At 46.3% G+C, this 27176-nt stretch overlaps 1 protein-coding gene across 4 annotated transcripts in view; it reads left to right on the top strand.

Annotated features, from left to right (window-relative positions):
* The window catches only part of LOC128887677 (AF4/FMR2 family member lilli), a 94177-nt gene that overhangs the window by 25936 nt on the left and 41065 nt on the right, over window positions 1–27176 (top strand). For 2 of the 4 annotated variants that reach the window (XM_054143840.1, XM_054143841.1), the window contains one exon: window positions 18308–18494. In XM_054143840.1, the coding sequence (XP_053999815.1) occupies window positions 18308–18494 (187 nt within the window). Of the gene's footprint in view, window positions 1–9033; window positions 9884–18075; window positions 18198–18307; window positions 18495–27176 lie in introns of those variants that run through there. The other 2 variants (XM_054143842.1, XM_054143843.1) reach the window with 2 other exon arrangements.

Raw genomic sequence — 27176 nt, 5'->3', positions numbered from 1 at the left:
CGTCGAATCGTCCCGCGTTCGCGGTAGTTTCCGTGAGAATCGATATTATATTCCGTTTCATCGGCGAGACAGACCCTTTGTTATTCGACAGCCGTCTCTCAGTATTTGGAAGTTCCACTTGAGTGGCGATCATAATTATTCCCCGTCCCTTGTTACTATCGATCGATCTACTAATTAATGCGGTTTAATTTCGTCGACATCGTTCACCGCGGGTACGAACGATACACCGATCGTCGCGACGCATTTGTAGACTGGAATCGGATCGTTCGATTTTCCACGTCCGGAATTGTTTGTCGGATGCGTTTAACGCGCACAATGCCACTCGCAAACTTTTCATTTATACCGACAGCTTCGCGAATCGTCTCGAATAATCTCGTTTTAATTTATGAAAGAGCAACTATACTCGTATCATATTTGCTGCGTCTAGCAGCGATACCCAACGGATCATTAAATACTCGATCGTGAAACTACGTATTTTGTCGTCATTGTTGACCCCCCCTTCCATTAGCCAAAGGATGATGTCGAGGACGAAGCACGCTCTTACTCCGACGATCGCGATCGTTAGCCAAGGTTAAACTGTCCATGTCTTCCGCGATTTGTAAGGTTTCTTCGCGACACCTTATCCTCGGTTCGTTTACCTCGTGACCAGGTGTGCCCGGTTGATCGACCCTCGAATGGGAACGGTGCGTTATCGTTTTCCGATAACGCATCGATAACTCGATACTTTTCCGACCGATCGAACGGGAAGTGGAAAAGAAACTCGACTTCCGTTCCGGATGTTCGTCGACGAGACAACGTTCGAAATATGTATCTTCGTCTTTGTCGATTAACAACTTCCGATCGTTGTTTCGTGTTTCGAAAAACAGTCAACGATAGACTGAACGAATAGTCTCGTCGAAGCATTCCACTTTATTTAACGTATAATATATCATGTGCAACAGGAAACGATCAGGTAAGAAAATACGCTCCGACTCGTTACTTCTATCACCGATCACCGTTATGTCAGCAACGAAACGTTGTCGTTGTTAATTACGGTTACGTCGATCTTGGATCGATCCCTTTCGAAACCAACAACCATGACGATTGTTAACAATCGACCATTCTTTCGACAGACGCGACCTACCGAGTCTTTTTCTCTCTCGGATTTACCCTCATACTTGTGCCACGAAGGGAGCCTGGAGACACGATACGAGTCTCGTTATCCTTCCGCGATGTGGTCGTCTCGTGCGACGCGATGCATAATGTTTTAATTGGATCGACCGTTCAAAGCGCGATTGATACTCGTGAAACGGTTCCCATCGACGGCGCGGCGCGGCGTGGCGGTATGTCCCGCTGAAAAGAAAAAGGAAAAGAGGTGACTAAACGCACTGGTCAAAGTAACGTAAAATCCGTTTTATACGTTTATACGATAAACGTAATCTGTGTGTGTCTATAATTAAACCGAAAATTGAAAGAACGATTCCGGTACTCGCGGAACAGCAACGAACGGAACCCACGCGTTTGACTAGCGATTCGAACGGCCACGCGCGGAGAAATCTCGAATCGAAATCGTTTGACGACCCGCTCGATACGAATCCTTGCTGCCGTCGTTGGTTGGATTCACGGAGGAATAACGGAATCAGAGTCGTTCACGGCCAGCGGGGAAAAATAGCGGAGAAAAAATTCCGGGCGCGCCGATTTTTCACGTGCTAATGACTTCCGATACGGCGCATTAATCTCCGCCTTTTTCCCCTTTCCTCCCCTTTTTCTCCCAGTCTGTCGTATTCCGAATGCGTTTGCGCGCATGTGTGCGTGCGTGGAAAATCAAACTGCGCTTGCACCTCAGTAATTCATTGTACGCATCGATAAACGAAATTGTGTTACGGTTACAAAGGATCCCACGCGTTTACGATAGAATTATTTTATTTAATTATCGGATCAGGCCGTTCGATTACACGTAACGTGTACGATAACTCGGTTTCAGTTTTATTTCTAGTAACAAACCCCAATTTAACCAACAAAAGTTTTTTTTCGTTCCAAGTATCTAACGTTTGTTATTCGTTTTACGGTTTAAATTTTATTTCGGGTACCTACTCTCAAGGGATAAATGAATATCCATCGCGTAAACGGGTCCCTTGTTTTTTCGATTCGTTTTGGACCGATTCTTCTTTCGATTTACGTGTACCATCGTTTGTTGATTCTAGTCGTCGTGTTTTTCAGCAATTCGCGAGTAATAATTGGTCCCCTTTCCAAGTGAAAATTAACCGGCGGGGGTTGAATTCTCAAGCATCTAGAAGTTCTAATTCGGTCTGTCACGCGATCTCCTTGACTGTTTCCCTCGCGTTTTCGTTTTCGGTGAAGTTCAAGGTTGAGAGTTCACCATCACCGTTACCTTTTCAAACGAGAATAAATTCAACGCGAACAACTGCAACGATGCAATTATTTTAAAAACTGGTTCCGATAGTCTTCTGTATATGTATTTGTTTGGCGCGTATGGTGTACGTTTCGGTTCTCAACGTTGATACGAGATGTACGGTTGCATCGGAATCCGAGAAAGTAACTTTCCTCGTGGAACGACGTCTTTCATATCTGGCTTAGTTTCAGTGAAATATCGGTAGACCCTTCGAGATCGTAATCCTTTCACCCGTGGCACGGCATACTCGTTAATTGGTTGGGGTGTTGACGGTGAAAAGAATTTCCCAACAACGACAATGCGTCGTGCAGCTGGATGACCCATTGTTTCTAGATTACCTGCGGACTACCTATTCGTGGTTCCATTACTCGATTTGCGTTTCAGTTAACGCGGCCATTGAACGGAAGACCGTGGCTCGAGCGACCTTCGCTCGTTGTAAAGTAAGCAAACATTTGGAATCGGATATTTGTACTCGGAATCGATTGGTGCTCGTATTCTTTTCTATTCCAAGTGGATCTAATCGAAAGGACATTTGGTAATATCTTGTACTTACGATAGATAGAAATTGTTATTCGTATTCGGGGTCGGAAGTAATCTTTGTCACTGTTTAGGTTTACTCGATACGATACGTGTTCGTTTATAGTTCGTATACTATTTTGCCCAATTTGCCTCGTCGAGGCCGACGGGTTGGCTTGTTAAGTTTGCAGATGTTTTCCAGCATCGGAGGACTCCTCGACCGATTCTCGGTTCATATTTTTATTTCTTTTATCGATCGACATGGACTGTATCGCATAGTCAGTTTAACGGAAACAAGGGACAAACAGAATTGGAATCGAATAAGGAAACATGAGGGAAGAAACAGTTAGCCGGAAATGGGGCGATGGCGCAACAGTTTGATCGTACAAAAGTTATCGCGGCGTAGAGTTTGGCTGTTCGATCGAGCCGTAATCAGAAACGATGGTAGGTATATATACATATATACATAATGTATAATATGTATAATAAAAAGCAATGAAACGGTTTAGGGCCGGCCGTAGCGGTGCTATCTTTAAAGGTAACGCTATGTTTCGGACAAATTGTTTTGTTCGATTTTAAAGGTTGGTTATGTAAATAATTATGCATGCGTTGTTTCATAAGACGACCGTATACGATACATCGTAATATAATGAAATTTGGATAACGTACGATTCGGTACCCTATTTAATTTTCGATAAGCGTTCGAATACTTGCGACCGAAGTGTACGTTGTCTCGCGCCAAGCGATCACCCGCATCGAAACCTGTTTGCTCTTCGAAACGAACGATACTTGGAACGAGTCGCTCGATCCGGGATGGTTAATAGCGTCTCCCTTAATTGCGCCTACGCGAGCAATTAGATAAGTTCTTATCTCTATTTAATAGGAACTCGCGATCCTCTCCCGGGGGATCGTAGAAACTTCTCAAGACTTTCAGGCGTCTGGATTAGTACCGTTATTTTCAAACGTGTTGTATAGTTGCGTCCAACTCCAGAGTTAGGCCCTGATCTTTGAAACGTCATTCGTTTCCATTCGTGTCGATGAATCGTGTCTCCGTGGAACGAATGGTAAACAAAACTATTTCTTCCAAAGTTCTTTATCCCCTGGTTGTTGGCCGTAGCTCTTGGATGGTACGGTGATTATGTTTTACAATTGTCTGCAACTCGGATGTATTCTAAACGAAAACAATGTTACCTCGTTCGCTATAACGTCTTTCAAACTTCAACTCGGGCCGTCTAGGCCTGAGCACGGTACGATTGAATTGTTTCACGGTGTACGCTTAGTACGAAGTAACGAGAGTGTACATTTCGATTTCCCTACGTGTCGAAGAAATTAGTTGGCGAAAGATTATCTTCGAGGATCGATCGATACAGCGATTCGTTTAAATGGTTGCTAAGCGATAGTCGTGGTCGGCGAAAACTGGCACGGTGCCCGATTCGGCAAGGTAATCGCGTCCGTGCGTGAAAAATTCCGCCGAGAAACAACAATTTCCATCGAGCCAGCTCGAACACGATGCACGTGGTCGATATCAAAAGATGATTAGAATTCTTTCTCGAATGGAAATTGCGAATGACGAATGAGAGGAGATCAGTTTTCGATCTGTTATTCGAAATGAAATGAATCGAAATGTTGCTTGTCTCTCTGATAGGAGTTGGCCAGTCCTGTACGATGTTTGCGTGACACGTGTGATCGCAATGAGTGTACTTAACCATTAAACGAGGCTGATCGTAACAGCTCGTGGCGCGAGAACGATATAGAGTCGATAACGCGTAACGCGCGCGTCTGTCGATAGTACGATAACGGACCCTATCGTTTATAAATAGCGGCATAGAGCAAGTACTCGGGGGAGGTCGCCTTCGAGGGTACGCAGGTATCGCGAATCTGTCCACCGTATTCGAAAGGACCGTGACGCGTCTACGTTTACGCGCCTCGGCGCGTTAAACCAGCCAAACGAATCTCGCGTTGGCCACAGTCCAATTTTCGCTTTGCTCCGTGTCGCGGTCCGCATATGTACTATTATGGTTCGAAGAATCTGCGAAATATGTCTGTTATCGATCGGATTTTTCTACGCGATTTTGGCTATTAGCTCGATAAAATGTCCATCGATTATTTACTTTGGGATTTTGTCGACAACAGTCGCCATCTAGTTTACTTGGGATTCCTGGGGTGAAAGTTACGTCGTACATGTCCGCGAATGAAAGTGAACGTTTTCCCGAATTAACGCTTTAAGCTATTAAAGCAATCTAGAAGATGATGGACAGTGATACGCAACGACGCACGTGTGCAAATACGTTTGTTTAGAGTGTAAGCGCGATCGTACGAGTAATTCCTCTCTTGCGGTGGAATCGCAGATAAACGATCGATCGCTTTACCGATAGAGTTACACGGGTTTATCGGAGACGAACATTTTCCGTCGGTGATACTGCTTTCTCTTTCCGTCTCTCTCGTTTTCGCGCGAAACCTCTCGCAATTTTCCTTGGTTCGTGTTCCCGCTCTTGTCTACCCAACTTTCCTCTCGCCCCGTCCGTAGTTACAGAGTCGCTTCGTAAGTTCGATACTACTTTACCGAGAGAGCAGATACAGAAGTCGACGAGGACGACAAAGCGTGTCAGCGAAATTCCGGTCGCTGGCAAAGTCCCCTTATCGCGTTCGAGCGAAGTTTACGGTCTAAACGGAACGATGCGATGCGATGCGATGCGATGCGATGCGACGCCGTTGATGCGAAAGGTCGGTAACCGATTAATCGTTTCGCAGAGAGATGGTCAAATTCGTATCTATCGGCAATAGTCGGAAAGCGAACTAGCGACTAGGTTTGGAGTTTACGCGATTAAAAGATGAGTCTGTCGGACAATTCATGATTCCGTAAGTTACGTATCGTTCCGTAGCACGGAAATTCATGTTCTTCTCTCATTCGATATCGGCTTTGCACACGAACGAGATCTCTTTTGGTCGTTTCACCTTCGGAGCCCCTTTCTAGATTCGAGCCTGAAAGGTAGGAGAGAAGGACGGACGCGGTTGCAGAGTAGGTCATCGGGAGATTCCATATCCTCGACCAAAAGGAAGGATGGCAACAGACAGGAAATGAGCTGACGGGAAAAAAGAAGTTACCCTCTGCCGTATGCCAGCATAGTTCCTTCGGTTCTCACGGGCTATCTTCTTCGTTCGCGTTCATTATCCTGTGGTTTTCCTTTGTAACTTCGTTCCCCGAGTTTCATCGGAACGTCTCTTTTCAATGGTAAATCTAACGTTTTCGTTTAATTACAATCGGAAAAAAGACCAACCTTTACAATGGAAAGTATCGGTGTCGAGGAGACGGCTCCGAAAGTTTTTCGTAAATCTGTTGGCGTACATACGCATGCCGTGTCTTCGAATCTGGGTACTCGCTGTAACGCCAAGACACGGTATACGACTTCCTTTGACCGAGCAAGAAAGAGTTTTCGTCGGAACGAAAAACGCGTTTTTTTTTCGTGCTTCTGTAGAAAGAGCGGACAGGCTTTAAGAAGTAAGAGGCCGAGAAGAGAACGTGTCGCGTCGAGTCTTATCTGGGCCAATGGAACGCAACCTCGCGCGTTGCTCCTCTTTCGTCGGATCGGTGAATCGCATTCGTGGCAAGAACATGTCCTCGACGCTGAATATCTGGTGCGAACTAATTGCCAAAATTGTTCCATAGTTACGTTATGGTTGCTATCTTCTTTCTTTGTTGCGAAAATTGTTTTCCCAATATTGTTGATACGGCGCTTTCCCGAGTATCCGAACTGGTCGAAATACCGTTTCATCGGATAAATTCTCTCGGCGAATGATTAAATTGCTTGGTTAAATTCAAGGTCAAACGGAGCGCGATCGTCGAAGAAATTGTAGAGCTTTGGCGCTCGGAAGAAAATCCGAGTCGTTTCGTCGACGAGCCGAAGATAAAAATAATCGACTAACATCTAGGTTTCGATGACTATTATTATCCTGAATCTCTCCTACGAGATAGACCGGTGAAAAGAAACGCGACGATGCGATCGTTCGAATGCGTACTCGATTACCGCCAAAAAATTAAATATCTACCAAAATACTTGGATAACCCTGACGTTTGTAAGGGGAGTAAGTAAATTCCGTAACTCTGGCGGGAATTGAAAGGCCGAAAAGTTGAGAAAAGAAAAACAAACGGGTTCTCTTGGTTTACGATTGGTTAATCGGGATATCTCTCTTGTCTTTGGAGAAGAGCAACACGGTCGCCGACGCCGGTGCCGTAGGTCGGAATAGCCGAGTGAATGGCGGAGCCGTTGGGATTCCCCGACATGTCAATTTAGCGGCAAGTGATCGACGCGACGGACGCCAGCTTTCGATGGCTCCGATAATCGTCGAAGCGGAAATCAACGGACAACGAGTTAATTCGTTCCATGTGTTTCGATGATTTCAGAAATACGCCAATTTTCGTTGCTTAAATAGTTGGAGTCTTTAATTTCTTCTTTTCCGTCGTGACACTTTCGATACAGACCAGTTTCAGACAATTTCTCATTTTTGTTACCGTATCAGCTGTGCGTTTTATATGCGAATAACGGATACGTATGTATTTTTATTTTTAAAACTAGACGTTGGACGAATAAATTGTAAATACAACAGAGTTTCGTCTAGTCTTTTTCTGTAAGGTAAGATACGTTATAAATTGACTTGAATATCGATTCGATATACTATACGGGTTTTGCAGTCAAAGGGTTAATTAATCCGCGCAGAGGTAACTGACAATTACTACGCAGTTTACACAGGGGGAAGACACGGTCATCGTGTCGGATCAAATTAAATTCGATATCTCTCGGTTCCGTGATATTATTTTAAACGGCGAGTGCCGATGGCGCGTGTCCTCGTGGGAGGAGGAGGAGGAGGAGGAGCTCCGGTAGAGTTTAGAAGGGGATTTCGAAGCGCGTCGATAAAAATGCCCGTAAAGAGGTTGGGTGGGAGCTTTTCAGAGCACCTGGCTTTTGTGTCGTGAAACGTATCGAAAATTAATATGCCAATTTTCTCTGCGAAAACCGGATTTGGTACGGGTTCCCACCAACCGATGTTGTAATTCCCTTTGTCTGGAAATTAGTTAAACATGGAAACGCGCGTTTTGAATGTCAAAGCAATTTAAATGCGATACGTGTTTCATTCGCGGCTTTGTTAACTACCTTTAATTTCCATTGCTGGTGATTTTCAATTAATTTTTTATTTGTTTATTACCGATTACACATTGAAATAGAAGTAGCACGCGTCAAAAGGTATACCGATCGCGGTGCCGGACATTATCCCGCAGAGGAGAGAAAATTATTGTATCGATCGGTATAATGTTGTCTAAAGATCAATCGCGGCGATTAAAACGGTCGGAAAAGAATGGTACGCAACGATTCGAAGGGATTAAATTTGAGGGCATTTTGGAAGTTGTCGAGATATAAAAAATTTGCTCGCGTATGGTCATCGTCGGTTTCTCGCAAACGATGTCCGCGAATGGTAAGGAACTGTCTGAGGAGTGTTACGGGTTACGAGTGTCACGCGGTAGTCCATTGCTATTATGATCGTACGGCAATGCGCCTGGCGGTTTCCGCGCGAGGCGGCGTGTCGGTCGACCGAAGAGGAGGAATAGTATCGTAGGAATAGGCGGCGGTGTTGGAGGAGTAGGAGATGGAGAGTAGGTTGCGCGCGCGGCCATTTTGATAATCTCCCACTCCTCTGTCTCACTCTCCTGCTCCTTGCTTCTCTGCCGCACCTCTCTGTCTCACTCGCGAATCGTTCTCCGTTTCTGTCTCTCATGCACGCATACCGAGTTTTCTGCACACGTAAACTGGTTACATGCACGGACACACGGAGAGAGGATGAGAGTGAAACAAACGTTGGGGCGAGAAGAGGCAGGTTGTGGATGCCGGAGGAAGAAGAGGGGGTGGTTCGTGCACAGAGGATCGGTGCGTACTTTTTTTCTCGTGTTCGTAGCGCATAGCGAGCTTTTGCGGCAAAAGAGCGTGTGGCGGAGGAGAGTCGCCTACGTCGCGCGCGCATACACGTATACGACTGTGGTGCACCGACTACTTTCGGGCTGCATACGAACGCGCGCGCACGTGTATACTTGGTCTATCTATCTCGCTCGTTCGGCTCTCCCTCTCCTCGTCTCGACCGGAAGGTGCCAGTTTCTCGTCGACGATCGTCTCGTGCACATTCGCGCGCTACGTCGTCGCTGTTTTTGTGAATCGTCGCTAGCCACGATTGTCATCGTCGTTGATCGCGCCTAACCAACTCGGAGTGCGGTTGCTGCGATGTAAACAAATTGGATTACGAGTGTCCGCGACCCTCGGCCCGAATTCCGAGGAGAAGAAACGGCAACGGAACGACGCAACGTCGTCGCGTCGCGTCGCGTCGCGTAGCGTAGCGTCGCGTGTGTACCTACCGACTAGTGCAAGTAAACAAAGAATGCTGTCGCGCGAAGGAGATCGGTCGCGATCGGTGTACAATTGGACGCAGTTGTCGCATCACCGTGTTACCGTGCGTTACTTACTCGATTTTTTCGCGTGGTGCTTAGCGTGTTTCGTCGTTGTTGTTCCTCGGTCAATAACTTGATTCGTTCTATCGGATTGGCCGGGTAAAAATGGTGTTTACGTTGGAAAAGTGAATACGTGCCTTTATCTTGTTTGGTGAGTTGCACGGTGTGGTTCCACGAGCGGGAGCGCGCACTTCTGGATTAGCCGCTCCTCTCGTGCGTTCGAAACGCTGATATACATATGTATACATATATCGGCCACTCCGTGTCGGAATCGTCTCTTGTCGTGTGTTTCGACGAAAGAATGAGAATGTTTTTACGCATCAACTTCGCGTCGCCATTGGCGAGTCGTCGACTCGTTGTTTCGCATCTTCCGATTCTTGTATATTGTGGTGATTGCGGTGATCGTGATTCTAACGACAATTTTCTCTCTGGATTATTATTGGATCCCGCAACGATCGGTCGACTAGTTCGTTCTTGAACGCACGGTGAGTACGTCTTTCACTCTGTTTACCCGAATAAACGTCCGATCGACGTCTTCTCCCATGCTATAGACGTTTTCTCGCAACTAAACAAAAAAGAAGACAAGAGACGCGTTACGACATTGTACAGCCGAAGCTCGCTCGCGTGTAACCGTTCATTTTTCCCGATAACATCGAGAAGAACATTGTCGCGTAAAGTCTATGAAATTATACACGTTAGATGAATATTGGTTTGTCGTCGGTCTCATTGAAGAAATGCCTCTCGTTGACAGAGAATGTAATTTCGAAGCATACGAGACGATCAATTTTGACGTGTTATTTACTTTGTTCGAGGAACATCGATGGCTCTGGACGAAACTAGATTTCGCTCGATATTCGTAAATACCGGAGTCGCGTTGGAAACGTACACAGTGATCGCCGCGAATGCTACAACTCGACGAACATTCTCGGTAATTTCAGAAAATTATCGACTGTTGCTCGCGCGTAAAAACGTCCGCCGGCGGCCATGTTCAAGACCGCAGCTCGGAAGATATCTCGATTTCGTCATACCACGTGCCGCCATTTTTTTTTCTTCAAGTTCGAACACTTTGTTACCTTAGCCGGACTTTTCCATATGTCGGATCGCGCGAAAGTTTACGCTACGCACGGTTTTCTCAACTATTTCTATCTCTTTTCTCAACTATTTCTATCTCTCTCGTCTTATATACTTTATCCGAAGCACCGACGTGACATTTGCCCGAGACGACCAACACCAACAATAACACCAATAACACCAACAATAACAGCAACAACGCTAACACATCGTTTCGGTTGTGGTGGTACGTGCTCGTGCCAATGTATGATTCATGTTCTTATCCGTAAGACCTGCTTTTACGAAGGTACCGTACCGGAATATATCGTGTTATTCACGCGAAAAACAACGCAGAAGCGTATCGTAGTTTATCGAATCTCTACTACGCTATCGTTGATCGAAAAATTTTCGTTGCGAAAGATCGCCAGGAATTTGACTATACCGATAGGGCGTAATACCAAAGTATCGAGAAGTTTAAAAGGTTCGAGTCGTCGAGTGCATCCAAGAGTAATTTTTCAAGGTTATCTTTTCTTTTTAACGATGCTATACGAATGTTTGGACCTTGGTTTAAACATTTTCGTGGCTCGCTTCCCATTCCGGGAATTTCCCTTTCTCGCAGCTTATCTCCGTCGAATACGCGATAAATCTCTCTAGCTTTTTCGCTCGGCAAAACCGTTCCACCGATGATGTCACTAGTTAGTCAGATCACCCGGGAGGTGACTCATCGTCGAGCTAAGGGAAGGAAAATTTGATGGTCGATCGTTGAAAAAGTTTGTCACGATTCGTCATCCTTTTTGACGCCAAGTCCTCACGCTTTGGCGTTCCGTCGTTCCACTCTCGTGCTCTCTCCTCTCTTCCCTCGCTCTTTCGACGCGGCGCGCGCGCTAACTTTGGATTACATAAGCGACAGAGAGCGCTGCTACCGAAGAGCCTTGGTTTCCTTTTAAAAATGGCCGTCCACTGGCCCGAGAAACATCATCTCATGTCGAAAACATCGGTTGTTCTGCGCCGCAGACGCGAGACGCGTGCCGTGTGCCCCATGTGCCGTGTGCCGCGCGTGTTGCGTATCACGAGAACAAGGAACGCGACGCGCGAGATTTCCATTCAACTGTCAACCTACCGTCGCGTACTATCCCTTCGATGTGACATCCAGAAATAACTCGCGTTAGTCAGTAAATAATAAGAATTAATGATAGAAAAGATGAATCGAGCGAGTTCCTATACGTGGACCAATATTTTTTTACGAAATCGTCCGTTTACGGTATTGGAGCAGTTCGAGGATAAAAAGTTTAAATTATCCGCGAGAAGTTTGATTTTACGTTAATATTCCGACGAAGGTAATACAAAGAGTATTTTCGTTTCGATCTCGACGGTTAAAATATGGGGCGACAACGACAACGTATTTTGTAGTGAGATTAAGAAGGAGATAGCTGCTGATAATAGGTTTAATCGGTGATAAAGAGCGACCGAGCAGAGATAAAATTTGCCTCGATCATCGACGTTACACGATGTTAAGTTCCTAGTGCACGGAACGCAAACAGCGGATATTTCGTTGAAATGCAATCGCACGTACAATTCGTGACAAAGAGGTAACACTCGTTCCTGAAAAACCAATGAAAATTACGTCTACCGTAATAGATAGTCGAGACAATGGCATTACATGCTATGTACGTAGGTACAATTTCTTTCCAATTCTGTAATATCGAACAGAAAGTTTTTCCCGCGCATCATCGGATATCATTATCGCGTCCATGTTTGCTAAATTTATTAAAACAGCGGCACAAGCATATATCTGATGTTTAATCTCATCGGCGAACGAAAACGCGCGTCGATCGTTTCGAATGGAAATGGGAAATATCGACTGCGAAGCGCGGAGATTTACACCACGGATAATGCTTTTCGTTTTATCGTTTGGGTATTTTGTATTTTATTCGCAATTCTCTACGCGTCAAATATTATTTCGTTCACCAAATGGCAGGATCGTTCACCTTTCGCCAAGGTCATACAAACGTTAGTTTTTCGTTGGTCTCGCGTTGTATTCAGTGCATTTATGGTAAACACGCGACGAATGTACTTGATCCGGTCGATGTACGGACCATAGTATGAAAAAATGTCCCCGTTCAACTGCGACGAAGCAAGAGTCGGACGTTCGTTGGTTTCGTCCAAACGATGCTCGAACGACGTTCAACATTAAAACGTATACATTGTAATCGTTTAGTTAGATAGGTGATGTAACATTTTGGAGCATACGTCTAGGAAAATAACGATAATTCGTTATCGGTCGTGCGAACTAATTGTTTAGCGTTCATGCGTTTTCATTCCGGACATCGTTGTTAAGCTACATCGTTATGCAACGACTATTGAGAATGAATAAGGCGTAACTCTCTGTCCGGCAACTTCAATTTTCGAGTCGGGGTGACATAGCGAACCGCCTAGACTTGACATTACCGTCAGACTCGTTCAATGCCAGCTACGAAGGAAAAATGGAGCCGAAGACGGGCCGACCGTTCTTGAACTTTGACCGAGTTATGTACATCCTATTTGTTGGTCGGCACTCCGTTCGACCGAATTAATTTAAAAACTTTTTTATTCGTTGTCCAGGGTCTGGAAGCATTCTCCAAGTACGGGTCGTCTGTGAATTTGCGAACGGAATAAACAAAGCGGAACGTTGAATAATAAACAGTGAGAGATTTCTTCAAATTTTACGTAAAAATTTGTAGAAAGGAAAGTTCGTATCGCAGAAATCATTTTCCATTCGTTTCATGTACGTGTTACGATTGTGCAAAGATTTACCGAAGATCGGTACTAAAGTATTAGAAATATGGGGTATCGTGCCTTAAACATTACGATTTTCTACAAATGTCAACCCTAAATAGAAATGCAACGTCGAGGAAAATTAGGAACATCCTCTTGTTCAGACCTGACACTGACCACGTCTAGGTTTAGAAATTCCGACCCCGTTATTCGAACGTGTAGTCTGGCAGGCAATTGCTGTCAACCCTCCGAGTTTAGCGTTCCATGTGTACTCTAGCTATAATTATTTAGAATTGTTACTTCGAATTGAATCGTAGCGGAATTTTTAACGGATCGCACCAATTTTGATCCGAAACTGATTATTTGTCTTTGATTAAGATTCCAGGAAGTAAAAATCTGCAAATATCGGTCCGGTATTTTTCCGAATACGATTCGATCGTTCGAGGAAAATGGACAACCGACGTCTTCTGACGTCAACCGTATAGTATTTACCCAATTAATTATACAGGATTTACTGCAACAGAGTCTAGTATCTCGTAGCGTTTGTTTTCGTCGTTTACTTTGATTTCGACTAGTTCTGAGATTCGATTGAATCGAAACGTTGATTGGGAATGTTCGATAAGGTAATAACACATTTAGTCGAGAACGTATCGTATACAAATAACGAGCAATTTCATCCCTCGTTTGCGAATGCTCGAAGCAGCTTCGGTCAATCCGTTCAAGGAGATTAGCGCGCTCGTGTAGAACGAAACGCGGCTTTCGAAGGTTGTCGTAACGCGAAACGATGTCAGTGTGTCAGTGTCAATGGAACCGAGTCATTGGTTTTGTCGATTGTGATTCAACGGAAAGATGGTTTTGCGTTGTGTCAGCTTGCGACGAAGAAACCGGGCAGATCTTTTCGGAATGTTCTCCGTTTGAGAACGCTCAGAAACGTTTCATTTGATTATCTTTACGTTACATGACTATTATTACAAATGCGTTGTATATTCTATTTGAAAAGTTCAATTAAACGTGTATTTGGATTGTTGGATAAAATGAACATGTAAAATGATTTTGAAACGAAATGCTCTGGCCCACGAGAACGGGATGCGTTCGAGGTACGAGTCGATGATTCGTCCGATTCGAAAGTGGAATTTTCCTGGTCGCGCGGAATCGATCCTCGTCGCGAGTCTATCTCTCGTCGGGTTATAAGCTAATGAAATCGGTAATTAACGAGCGCTTGGGTGTCGAGCGACGGGCAAAGAGAAAATGAGGATAGCGAGAGTGATTACGGTGTTGAGATAGAGAGAGAAAAGGCCATCGAATCGCTGGGAATTCGCGAGCGCGCAATCCGGCATTTAGCCTTCGTCGGCTCAAAATAAACGCGACAACTCACTCTGTCTCTGCTCACCGCGCCTCTCCTTGCTCGGTCTACCTCTCCTTTCGTCTCTGTTCTGAACGAACGTTCCTCCTTATCTTTTGTTCGCTTCCCTCCATATATATTCTCTCTCTCTCCCTCTCCTTTCGTCTCTCCCTCTCTCCCTCTCTCCCTCTCCCTCGTTCTCTCGCGCGAATACTTTCGCCGTCTCGGTCGTTTATCGTTGAGTAGCTAACTAAGCACGAATCCAATTCGCCACACGTACGACCACGTGCGTGCAACGGTAGCGGCCGTGTGCGTGCGCAAGCCGAAGCATGTGTTGCTCTTTCGCGTGTTCGTTCACTCGTTCGCTCGCTCGCTCGCTCGCTCGAGTTTACACGTATATACAGAGTGATTCTCGGAATTGGGACAAACCGTAGCTCATTTCCAAGAGCGGAGACACAAATTGAGACGGAAACCAAATACGCATCTGTTATTTTCATCATTTTTTGTTTAATTGCGTTACGCCCCTCATAGTGTACAAGATATTTTCAACTTTAAAATCGCATGCTTGGAGACCGTAATTGAAACGGTAGCAAACTTATTACCTTGAACTTGATCGAGTCGAAATAGAAGAACTTGCATTTGTCCGTACGTCGTGGATGACTTTTAAATAACGAGAAACGAGTGAAGCGAATCCGAAACTAACGGTTTCTGAGATTCTCGTGAACGAACCTAAACAGGCACTCGTTACATTTGCCTGTATCCGCTCAGATGTTGCAACATCTGGAAAATCGGATGACGTTTCGTTATCGGGGAGATACGATCCATCGGTATGTAAGAACGTTTCGTAAATTGGAGTCCCGGAGCACTACGAGGAAAGAAAAGTGCGCTGTATCGTGGAATCGAGAGAAACGATGATTTTCTGATTATCCCTATTTTTGGTCACCTTTAAATTGGAATTTAGGTGAGAATCTTAAGTTATCGTTATAATTCTGAATCGAGAGTAAACGCCCGATCGACATTTGTTGAAGTATCGCGATCCATCGTTTCGCGTAAAAAGGACGAATACCCGCTGCGTGGTTGGCCGTAAAACTGGGTCGCGATGTTTTATTAACCGACGGAAGGGAGGGTACTCATTTTACTGTTCGGTCCGATAAAGTAATAATCCTTTATCGCGCGATCGAGGAGTACGTACACGGATCAGGGGGAAAGTTGAGAATGTCCTTTGATACATTTGGTTCGTGCGTCCCAAAACGGTGGCATTTTTGCGAATCGACGCCGACTACGCGGATCTATTCGACCCGCCACAATTCAACAATCAGCTCGAACAATTATTCGCTCGACCTTGTTCGATGCTGCCGGTTGGTTACCTGTATTGTTAACTGTTTTCGAAGCTGAATGGAAAAGGAATATAATTCCCAAGTATTTTTCGCTTCCTGCGATGCTCACTCCAGTTTTCGACGAACTCGTCGAATGGACGCAGTTTTTTCTTTTGATATAATATTTGGAACGGAAACAGAGAGTCTGTGATGTCTCGCGCACGTCAGGTTTATAAATAGCCGTTATCGGATTAGATTTTCGAAGAAAATAGGCCGAGATTCATTCGTTTATTTACATTTGGAGAATGAACGAAAAAAAGGTTAATAATGATTCTATTTATAGCAGGGAGATAGGAATAACGATAGAATTGGTTGGATCCGAGAGTGACGTTAACGTACTTAAACGCGAACCATGGCGTTGTAGGATTAACAGTGGAGTATAGCGTGGGTTGACGAAAAAGCGCCGGTTGCTGGTATCGAATGAACGATCAATTTAGTCTGCTCGATGCCAAAGCGATTCGCTTCGACACTCGATGACATCGATAGACGCGTCAGCGTCGTTGACCGGTAACCCATGGCGCCAAAATTGTCGGTCGAAAATTCGGAAAATTTCAGAGTTAGCGGGAATTCGATCGATCGAATATAGAACCTCACGCGGGCTGCTTCCATTTATTGAACCGCTAATCGCGAAAAACGTCAAGATTCGTTAACGCGATGAACTTTGCGGACTTTGCAACGCGTCGTACATCGTTTCACCAACCAGAGTTCGCTTTTGATTGTACGCGTTTTTGACAAGTAAACGAATACCTTGCGTTAAATGATGTAGTGGTTGTATTCGATGCACAGCGTGCAGTCAAGAGTGAATCCCCGAGTATTCGACGAAAGCATCGGCTCGACTGGGATTGGGTGGGATTTTAGTAAGCAGGAAATCAGTCGTATCTAAACTCGTAATGGGAAGAGATACATGTATACCAAGCGCAACTCCGAAGAGCGAGGAGCGAGGCGCGATGCTTCGCGGGTGTAATATCCGTCCTGTCGCCGGTTCGACGGCCAATGGCCCCAGACTCTATCGAACGAACGCTCGCGTATCCGTAGCCGCGGATTCGATTCGATTCGATTCGTCTCGTCTCGATTCGTCTCGCCTCCAAGCTTGGTAAATTTTGCGCAATCTCCCACGCTATCGAGACCTTCCATCTTCCCAACCGACCGCGTTGATATTTCCGGCAGACATGAAAAAGTATCGAAACAATAGAGTTCGGTCGATTTCGGGACGGAACAACCGTCTCGTAACGAACGCAGTCCGCGCGCGATTGATTTCCGCTCGACGGAAATTAGTGATTTTTTCTCGAGTCTAATCTCTCGATTACTCGACGCGTGACTCGACTGTACGCGATGGAGTTCCAGTCACGAGAATCGATGCGCGGAAAAAAAAAGTTTGATCGAGAAACTCGAATGACACGAAGAACGTAAGGAATTCGCCGCGATTGCGACTGATACATATCGGTAGTCCGAACCGTTGGTTCGTTCGGTACGCAATCCCCAACGTCGGCGTTGCGTCGCCGGAAACGCGACTAAACAGGTGTTCGCGGCAGCTGCAGCTGTTCTTTTCCGTGGCTCGTCGCAAAACTCTCCTCTCTCTAGTCGCATCTGTATCTGCCGCTGTTCCTTCTGTATCTCACGTTATCTCTGTCTCTTTTTCGCTATTTCCTGAAACGTGGGAGTTATTCTCGGCGATGTGTGTCGCATACGCGATGAAATTTCCCTTCCGCGAATTTCCTTTCAGAATATAAAGGCGTTCGGCTTGCCATGAATGCGTGTAGCGTGAGTACCTACGTTTGGTAAGTCCCCCTGATCGATATCATCTCGATGGCAAAAATCCTTCGTCATGATTACGATCATCGTGATTACTATCGATCGGCAACGCTCGGCTTACGCGAAGAAACGTGACCGAGTTTTTTTACGTAAGTTTCGGATTGAAAATAATCTTCGATTACCCAATCTCGAGAAGTCCAGCGAAGTCGAGATTTCGTTGAATGCTCGTTTTATGTCGATAAATGGTGCGTGCCAAGCAGTGTTTCCGTCGTTTTGATGTCGTAGTTAACAAAGCGAATCTTTTGAGTCGCGTTCTATCGTAAATCGCTCATTTTCCAAGGTTACTTACGATTCCCCGTCGGTATCCTTCGCTTCTTTCGTGCAAATGTTCAAATTTATTTTTAAAGCTTTCACGACTGATGACGCGACACTACGGTTTCTCGTAACCCAATGTAGGACGCTTCACCGGTGGTATTACACTTTCTCTTATACGTGTTGCTTCGAGAGCCGGAAATCGTAACATAGGTAATTCTTCAGTAGAAATTCTTGTTTTTTCTTAAACGTGCTCTCTCGACCTTCGCTAAGGTATATTTGTTAAATACGATTAACGTTTAGGGCCGGATTTGTTGTTTCAGTGTGGACCGGGACCGGCTTCGGGAGCGGGAACGACAGGCCCGCGCGGCGATGTCGGTCCAGGCCGAACAGGCGGCTGCGGGAGGTGGTCCTGACACCAGACACCATCATCATGGCCATCACAACAACGCTCACCATCACGCTAATTCGCATGCCGTCACCGCTCCGCTGTTCCGTGCTCCCGTCAGGGTAAGTCTATCTATGCTAACTTCCATCTCATTTTTGAGTTATTGGTCGCGGTGGTATCGGCTCGTCGATGGTTACGTTTAGGTGCCATATGGCAACGCTTCGTCTCTCCTTCCCTTTCCTTTTTTTCTTACTCTGTGGAAACACTTGGTCGATCTTCGAACGCACTCACGACACTCGGGGTGTTCCGATTTCAGTCTCGAGTTTGGAAGAGGAATACCGAAGCGACGACAGCTGCTCGAAGGATGTATAGAGATATCTCATATGAACGTTGCATCGAAACCAAAAACCCGAGATTCTTTCATGTCTCGCAAACATCGTCCTTTTCGTCGTCTCGATCCTTTCGATTTTCTCTTCTTTCGCCTTCGCGTTCCAGTCGTCGCGTCGGTCGCGTTGCTACCCTCGGATTTATTTTCCAGCTTCGAATCCGATTCCAATCGAAGATGGACCGAATCGGACCGTCTCGACGCGACGAGACCACTGTTAATTATCGATACGAGTTTGCACATTGACGCTAACGACTTTTCGAACGTTGCTGTTAGCCTCTCCGTCTCGTACTCAACAGGTGTTTCGCGACTTTTAAACTTTTCTAATAACCATTTTAAGACCTTGTGGATTTCCGTCTCCGACATGACGTCGACGTACCAACTGCCTTACCGAGTAATTTTCCATTGCTTTTCGACGTTTCATGTTGCGGACTCCTAATCCATTTCAAGCACGCGTTTAACGATAAACGTTTCAACAGCAATTTTCGGATCTTCCTTAATCTGACTATACGTACGCATTCATTCACAATTAAAAGTAAAAGTACTAAACGTGAAACATAGATTTGTAAATAAATAATACACGAGCAGCGGGTAACAGAGAGAGAGAGAGAGAGAGAGAGAGAGAGCAAACGGAGACATCGCGAGGAAGAAAAGTCGTACGCGTGTACGCTCGCGGCGAGACTACGGCCGCCACGACTTGGTGTATTTATTACCGAGATTAACGGCGTGCATTTGCATTTTATGTAGCGCTGCTCGCATTGCGAAAACTTGTGATTTAAAGCGAGTAACGGCCGTAACCCGGCACGCGAAGCTCGCGCGAAGGGACTGCGACAAGTATACAAAGGGCTTGGAAAAGGTTGGAGGGGAGGACGAGACACTGCTTTTTCTCCGATATGTTCCGCGGTAATGCACACGACGGTGCACGAATCGGAAATAATCGTAAGAAAGATCATTCGTTTGTAGATCTTGCGGTTGATTTCTGAACTCGTGCTGGAAAAGCGTTTTGTTCGCGTACTCTCAGGGACAGGTTCGTTCTTTTCGACGATATCGAACGAGTATTTTATTTTTCATACTGCGGATAAGAAGGTCCGCCTTACTCTTTTTCGTTCCTTCGTAACGTATACCGAGGTGTTGATTGATGCGGCTAGGTGGAAAGGTGTCCCTTTGCTACCTTGAAAGCTGCTGCGGTAACCGAAAGAGCATTACTCTGTTTTGTACAGGTGTCGAGTTGCAAGAAACGAGAGACTTTCTTCCTTCTTCCGTTCTACTCGTTTCGCCTTTATCTCGTTCGAGAGTAAAATACGTAAAACATTTATGGCAAGAATGCAATAACCGATAGACCTTCCACGGGTTCCTCGCACGATCTTATATCGTAAATTGTAATTCGATTTTGATTTTGATTTTGATTTTGTCATAGTCGAAGAGTGTCTGTCCCATGAGACGACTTTTCCCCGCTGTAGGTTGCAATTAACGAATCGCGTTACGTGCTAATACCGCGATCGGTCGATCGTAAACAAGACTCGAGACTAACTCGTTCGCTTCGAAATCCTGCCGGTGCAACTTTCTTTCGCGCGACATACGGAAGAAAATCCACCACCCTGAGAGCAACGTCACTCGTCGCGCTAGCCGACAAATCTTGAAATACCTTTGCTCTTTTCGCTCGGACGAATAAACTTGAGCTATTGCTGCGAACGCGTCGAGGAGAAAGCCAAAGCTAACGGTGAATGCTTGTGACGAAATCGTGGGCTAAAATACGAATCAAACGCGTATCAACTTCTGAGGACGATTTCCGGCTAATTGTAAGAAGACGAATTTTCTCGAACGTCGTCGGTAATGCAATGGTTTTGCTCAATGCGCCCCGTATTGGTGGTATACCCAGACGTGGAATGTACGTATCGATCGGTGGATTACATAATTTGCCACGAGGCTAATGACTGCACCGTGACGACGACGACGACGACGACGATCGGAACGATGCCGGAGGGCCGATAACAGCATAGCCATCCGATAACGACAAATAGCGATTGCACGGTCGTGGCTCGTTTCGCGTTTTGGCAGCTGGAATTTCGTTACGGGTTTCCAAGTTTGTCTGCGTTCGAGTCAGTCGCACCGATTCGATCGCTAGCTCATCGAAGAAGTGACAAATTATCGGAATCTCTCGCAAACATCACCGAAACGGACAACCTTTGATTCGAATAGCCGACTGCGAGTAGAAATATCGCTCAATGATTTACTCGCCAACGGTTCTTTTATCGGAGGGTTATTCGATAACGCGTCAAATATAGTTGGTTTTCTCGACAATGGCAAAATTCTCGTACGCGTACTATGATAAGAGAAAGATGGAAAGATGTTTGGCAAATTAGGTGTAAATTGGTTTTCAGTGATTGAGTTTACTACTCTTGCTTACAATTCTGACACTGTATCGATCGCGGATACGCGGTGTTGACGCGATGTTGATCAAAGACTCCCAGGGGACGCGTATGCGTGTTAATTCGTCGGCAAGTTGGAGCACCGGAGGATACACCTTTCGCGATTATCCGGTCGTCTACCGATCGTCTATAGGATTAAGTCGTGCTCTCGCGTTAAGCGGAAAGCGAAGCCCGTGATTTGTAGGTCGTTTGATCGCATTATATCTGCCTCGTGGTTTACGTAATCCCTACCTGTGTGTCTGTGTGTAGGTGTCCATTTGCGCGTGACCATCTCTTTCTCTCTCTTTCTCTCTCTTTCTCTCTCTCCTCTTGCACATGGGGTGGTGCGGAAACGTCGTTATTCTTTCTATATACAGGGTGTTCTAGTAGAAACATTTCACCTTGATATTTGTGTTATCTTAAGAATCGGGAATAAGCGTTGCTCGCAAAAGTTCCGTTACAGATAGCGACCTCGGTTTCTTCGGACTTTTTTGTTGCCCGATATAACGAAGATGTCAAAGTATTTCACTTTTAGCGGAACACCTTGTTTGCACGCAACAGTCGTACGCGGTGTTACGCACGCGCCAAATTATAGGTTAAGCTAGAGTCGCGACGATCATATCCTCCGCGTTTCTCTTCACCTCCTTCTCCTTCGGCTCTTTCCGTTCGGCTTTCCGTCTTTCCAACTTTCGCTGTTCGACAGAGCACGTCGCTCAAGGTCCATACAAGAATTAATGTACATCGAATACGACTGACTCATTGGAAAAAAAAAAGAAATGAGCGACGCGCTTCCCGGGTAGCGGAAAATCGCCACGACCGAGTCGCATTTTCTTTGACGCGTGCACATGTTGGTGCGTGGCCGATTACGTGCGTGCGTGCGTGCGTGCGTGCGTGCGTGCGTGCGTGCATACCGCGTAGTGGCCCGTCTTCATCGTTCGTTCTCGTCTCTGACCTCGTTTTCACCATAGCTGTCGACTCTACTAATCGGATGGCAGACGTCGGAACTCGACGAGTTAAATTCCTCGCGGTTACGTCCGCTTGCGAGATGTTTTTCGCGCAAATCTACTTTCCCCGTTACTTTGATCGCCAATGTTTCTTCTATTCGAACGTGAAATTATTCGAGCCATCTTGTCACGGAAGATTTGTCTGGGTACCCGCACGTTGGGAATGTTTCGCGACAACCTTGCTCGTCGACTTGTTTTCTTTCGGCGAAGGTATTCCCACGCAAGTTGCGTCTGGAGTCTGCCGGCTCGCGATATTATCGACGATCTCCGCGTGCGTTTGTTCCTCTCATTGGCGGTCGTTTGTCATTTTCCGTGCGATCGGTTGGAATTCCAGTCGAACGCGAGCCACGTTGGAACACGAGCGTATTTACCGGAGGTAATTTCTGTCGCGTGTCGAGTCGTCGGCGTCGCGCAAAAATATCACTGCGTGTGCACCGACGTTGACCCGTCGATCTAGGGAGAAAAACGATCGACGTGTTCTCGCGGTTACAAAACCATTGCTCGATCAACTACTCGATCGATTGCGGTCGATAAAACTATATTTATCGTTTAATTTATTTACTTCGTTGTCTCGATAAGATAAATTTGATTACTCGATTAGTTTTACCGAACTCGATACAGTCATTGACGCCTTCTTTGCGAATATGTTTCGCGGTGCTGGTATTTAGCGTAATTTATTAAACCGCCTCCAGACGGGTTTCCCGACTCACTTTGACCATACCACACCACCGAAGCACCGAAAGAGAAGAGAGTGTGGGTGGAGCGCGGTGCAGTGGCAGGACGGTCGGTGGGTAAAACACACACGTGCACGGTGAAACCGTCGGGGTTGCACACGCCCGCGCACACAAAGAGAGCAACCCTGGCTTTCACAGGCGGGGGTGGTATGATGGAATCAATACCGGTGTGTGAGAGGGTGGGATAATGCCGTGGCTTGACGAGAGTTGTAGCCGCCAAGGGAGAACTGAAAAGAGACGGAGAACGATGGTGGTGGTGAGGTGGGCGAAGGTGTGGGTGTACCGTGCGAGAAGGCGAAAGAGAAGCCCCGAACGAGAAGAGGAACGGCACACGGGGTGTGCCGGCGAAGGAAGAAACGGTTCGGAGCGAAGGAACTTAAAGGGTGGGAGGAGAACTCGAGACTACCGGAGGAAATAAACAATGGGCTGGTAAGCCACGTTCGGTAGTGGTAGGTATACGCTGCTGGAAAATTACCTACGATACCAGATAATGGAGAGACCGGGGAGAGTGGCGTACAGCTGCGGTGGTAACCACCTTCCGCGATCGGTGCAGCCGATATTCTTCTCGGCTTTTACTTTTCGCTCCATTTTTCCCTTCCACTCGCCCCTCTTTCCTTCACCCTTTCTCTTTATTGGCAAGTAATAATCACGAGCATTACCGCGATCCACTTTTCCGCACGCCCATTTTCGCACCAATTGCGCAACCTTAGCGATTTATAAAAGTCGGAAATTATTTTTTCGTAAATGTTCAATCTGTACATTCAAACTGTAAAAACATCGCTAGTTTGGGTCTCGTCGAGATGGTGCGGGCATAACTTCTTAGGGGGGCAAAGTCATTCGACATGCGTTAATTTCATTCCACGGAAAGGGTGAAATTACGAGGGAAAGCGTGCGATACATAGGGTCCATATCGGTATCGGTATCGGCATCCGCATCCGCATCCGCATCCGTAACGACATCAACGTCTGATAATTTTATAATCGTCCCTTTTTTTCGCCCTGTTATTTTCCCTTCTACACTCGGGAATCCATGTATATTTGTTCCGCGCGGAACGCAACGGTAATAATCGCATTACGCTGGCCACGTTTCGTTTGATCAAATACTCCACGTGCACGGCGAATCTATTAAAGAGACCACGTTTAAATACATTAATATCGCGGCAGGATGTATGCGTTACTCGCGGAAAAAAATTAGAAATGTAATCGCATCGGCGATACCATTGTGTCACCGCATGCTTGTATTCCGCCTGCGAATAATACCTCGCCCCTCGGGAAAACTTTTTTCGCGGTTTTCCATCTCTCTGTCGCCCGCGGCGGTTCATCGGCGTACAGTTTTGTTTTTTTCCGATTCCTCTCCTCTCCCCTCTGTTCGTTACGGAGCTTGATAGTTGGACGATATCTTAGCTTGTTCGTTTTCGCCGCCAAGTTTTGGAGAATAGCTGCATCGAGTTCGGGTTGTTCTCCTCTTTTCTCCCTGCCGTTTCGTTGGTTCGTTCTTTCGCTTCGATGGATCTATTCGCGCTGCGTTTGCTTCGTTTTCGATCCAAACAGTTGGCCGCATCTGTGTTCTCTTTTCAGGATATGTGCGTCCTGTTCGATGGAAAGCGCTACGGGGTTAATTAATCGCACCCTTGGCGCGAGTCCACCGTTCGAATTTGGCCGTAACACCCGCTTAACCTCGGTAAATGCCTGTCGTTAATTTAGCTAATTTCCTTGTTACACGCACCCCTTTCACGGTCTCCATCCGTTGTTTCGCTTCTTGTCTTTTTAGAACACAAATTGTATTTGACTTTTGATAAACGTTAATAATTGCACATGAAAGGTAAACTCGTTCGTAAAATCAAACTTTCCACTATATTCATCTTTACGATTACAATTGACGTCGCACAGACGCACCAAGGACGGCCAAGTGGAATACCTTTAGCGGTGAGTGCTTTAATTGCACGTTAATCGAAGGGTTGACACGTCGCGTTCGCTCGAAATATCGTACCCTGGCAGATTTCGTTTTTGGCACCCCAATTTTGTTCGAACTATACGCTCGGATAATCGTTTGACCTAGCGCATGCTGCCTCGGAAAGACCGAGCAGCAGCTTCGTTTCTCACCGTACGACCACCGTTTAGCGAAGGTATTATCAGATCATCCCGGTAGAAGCAAATAAACGGGTGGTTTACGGAGCTTAATTCGTTAACGGTCATCGTCGAGGAGTTATCGCATCTGTTTCCCGGATTTGTACTACCATCGCTTCCAATTTTATTTCGCGGTCAACTCGTTCGTTTCTAGTCGTTGGAAAATTCTCGACATTGGTCGTTTGTCAGCACACTCTATCCATCGATGAAAAGCCACTAGAAGCGAATAGATGATAATAGGGAGGTGCTATTATAAACTATCGTTTATCAATCGCGATCGTTGATCGGTGTTTTTTTCCGATTCCAATCTACCGATCGTACAAGTTGGAGCAGCTCAGCTCGTTTCGTGTCGGTGCGTCCGTGCGCGGCGATGCACTTACTCGGCGGCAAAGGCGCGCAACGCGATGCGAGTCAATGCACTTGCCGTGCTGCGCACCGAGAGCCAGAGATCGAACAAGAGAACGGCTCTCGCGATAGGCGATTCACACGCGAGTGCTCTGCTTTCGACCACCATGCCCGATGGACCATCGCTTCAACGACTACGTGTTTCGTCGAATGGCTTGCGAACATTTATTGTTCGTATTTTCGTAGTTTAGGACGTCTGCTTATCGATCTCGCGTCCAAGTTGTTGGTCCATGAGAATACCATCTCGATCGCTCTCCGTTGGTCGATTTCGAACATCACCGAGTCCCGCAGCGAGCAACCGTTGCTATTCGCGTGATATTCGTCGAACGAGCATTACGATGATTCATTGGTGGTCGGTTCACGCGCTTGCGACGAAAACGCTAAAGTATGTCAAGTTTGCTTGCGTCCTCGAGCATCGATCGACCTACTGACACGCGATCGTCGAGAAAACAAAACTATCTCGCGTTCTCTCGTCAATGCCAGCGACGACCGAAACTCGCCGTTTAGATAGAAAATTTTGTACGACTGATTAAAGTTAATCGTTGGTGCACGCTCGGATCAAGTTGAACGCACTCGAGAGGTCCGCGTCGCAAATAATTAACAACGTCGTGCATCGCGACGCCTCGCGGAAGCGTATTTTAACCTATTAGTTCCAGATACTTATTCCTGTTACTCAACGTTTCTCGTTAGGGTAGGGCTTCCTTCGTTAACATCGACTCTACGTTAGGTAACTCGTTTCGCGGGCGTCAATCATACTCGCAGACGGCCGCTTATCCGCAACATCCGACGTCGGATAGACAGGAAATTGTCCGTGCTGTCGTCGAAATAGATATAGGATTCGAACGGTTGTACGTAAACAAACGGTGAGCGTATCGACCGTATCATCGATGAGATTTAAAATCATATCGATTCGCGATAGAAAACATTTATTGTTATCATCGATACATTTACGTGTAAAAAAAACATTCGAAAAAACGTTCGGATCTCGAGTTCGTGATCGATCCCGATCGGTGTAATTTCGTCCCTCGTCCTCTGTTCGGCTTTAGTTACGAACGTCTGGCATCTGTGGGTTACGCAAGGGTATCGAGAGGACCAAGGGTGGTGGGAAGGTTAAAGAACAGAGGTACTAATAAACTGTCGGGGTGAGGGTGCAAGAGGTCGTCGATAGGTGTAAGAAGGAGAAGAGGTAAGAGGACGAAAAATAAAAAACACGGACAGAGAAGGAGAGAACGCGTGTGTGTGCGGTGTCTGTGAGTGAAACGTTGAGAAGCGGTGGGAAGTTGCGAAGGGGCTGGCGACGCTCACAGCGGGGGTGGATGGAACGAGTTAACGGAGATGTGGCACGATATGATAGGTGGGAGGGAGGGGGGGAAGGACGAAGTACGTCGCGGAGAGAAGACCGTCGCCGGTCATGGACCGAAGAGCGAGTATTTAGAAGCACGAAGTCGGCGGTGGAAGGTGGTGTCGCTGACGAGACCTGGTGTGGAAACGGGGCGAAAAATAATCGCGGACGAGCGACGATGAATGGCACCGCAGGAGGGCGGCACTTTTCATCCCGATATTTCCGTGATTAGTAATCGTTGCTGCTTAGTTTTTAACGTTCGTCGTTGCCGATTTGTTCTGGAAACGAGTATATACTACTAGGTTTTTCGTATCTTTGACCGAATCCCTTTCCCTCGTTTGCATCGGCTTTTCTTCTCGTCTCTCGAATCGTACTTTTCGACCCAGCCTGCCTCGAAAAA

Source organism: Hylaeus anthracinus, unplaced genomic scaffold (assembly GCF_026225885.1).
Source record: "Hylaeus anthracinus isolate JK02 unplaced genomic scaffold, UHH_iyHylAnth1.0_haploid 11989, whole genome shotgun sequence".
Classification (NCBI taxonomy): Eukaryota; Metazoa; Arthropoda; class Insecta; order Hymenoptera; family Colletidae; genus Hylaeus; species Hylaeus anthracinus.
The sequence above is the reverse complement of the archived record's forward strand: the minus strand, read 5'-3'. Positions and strand labels throughout refer to the sequence as shown.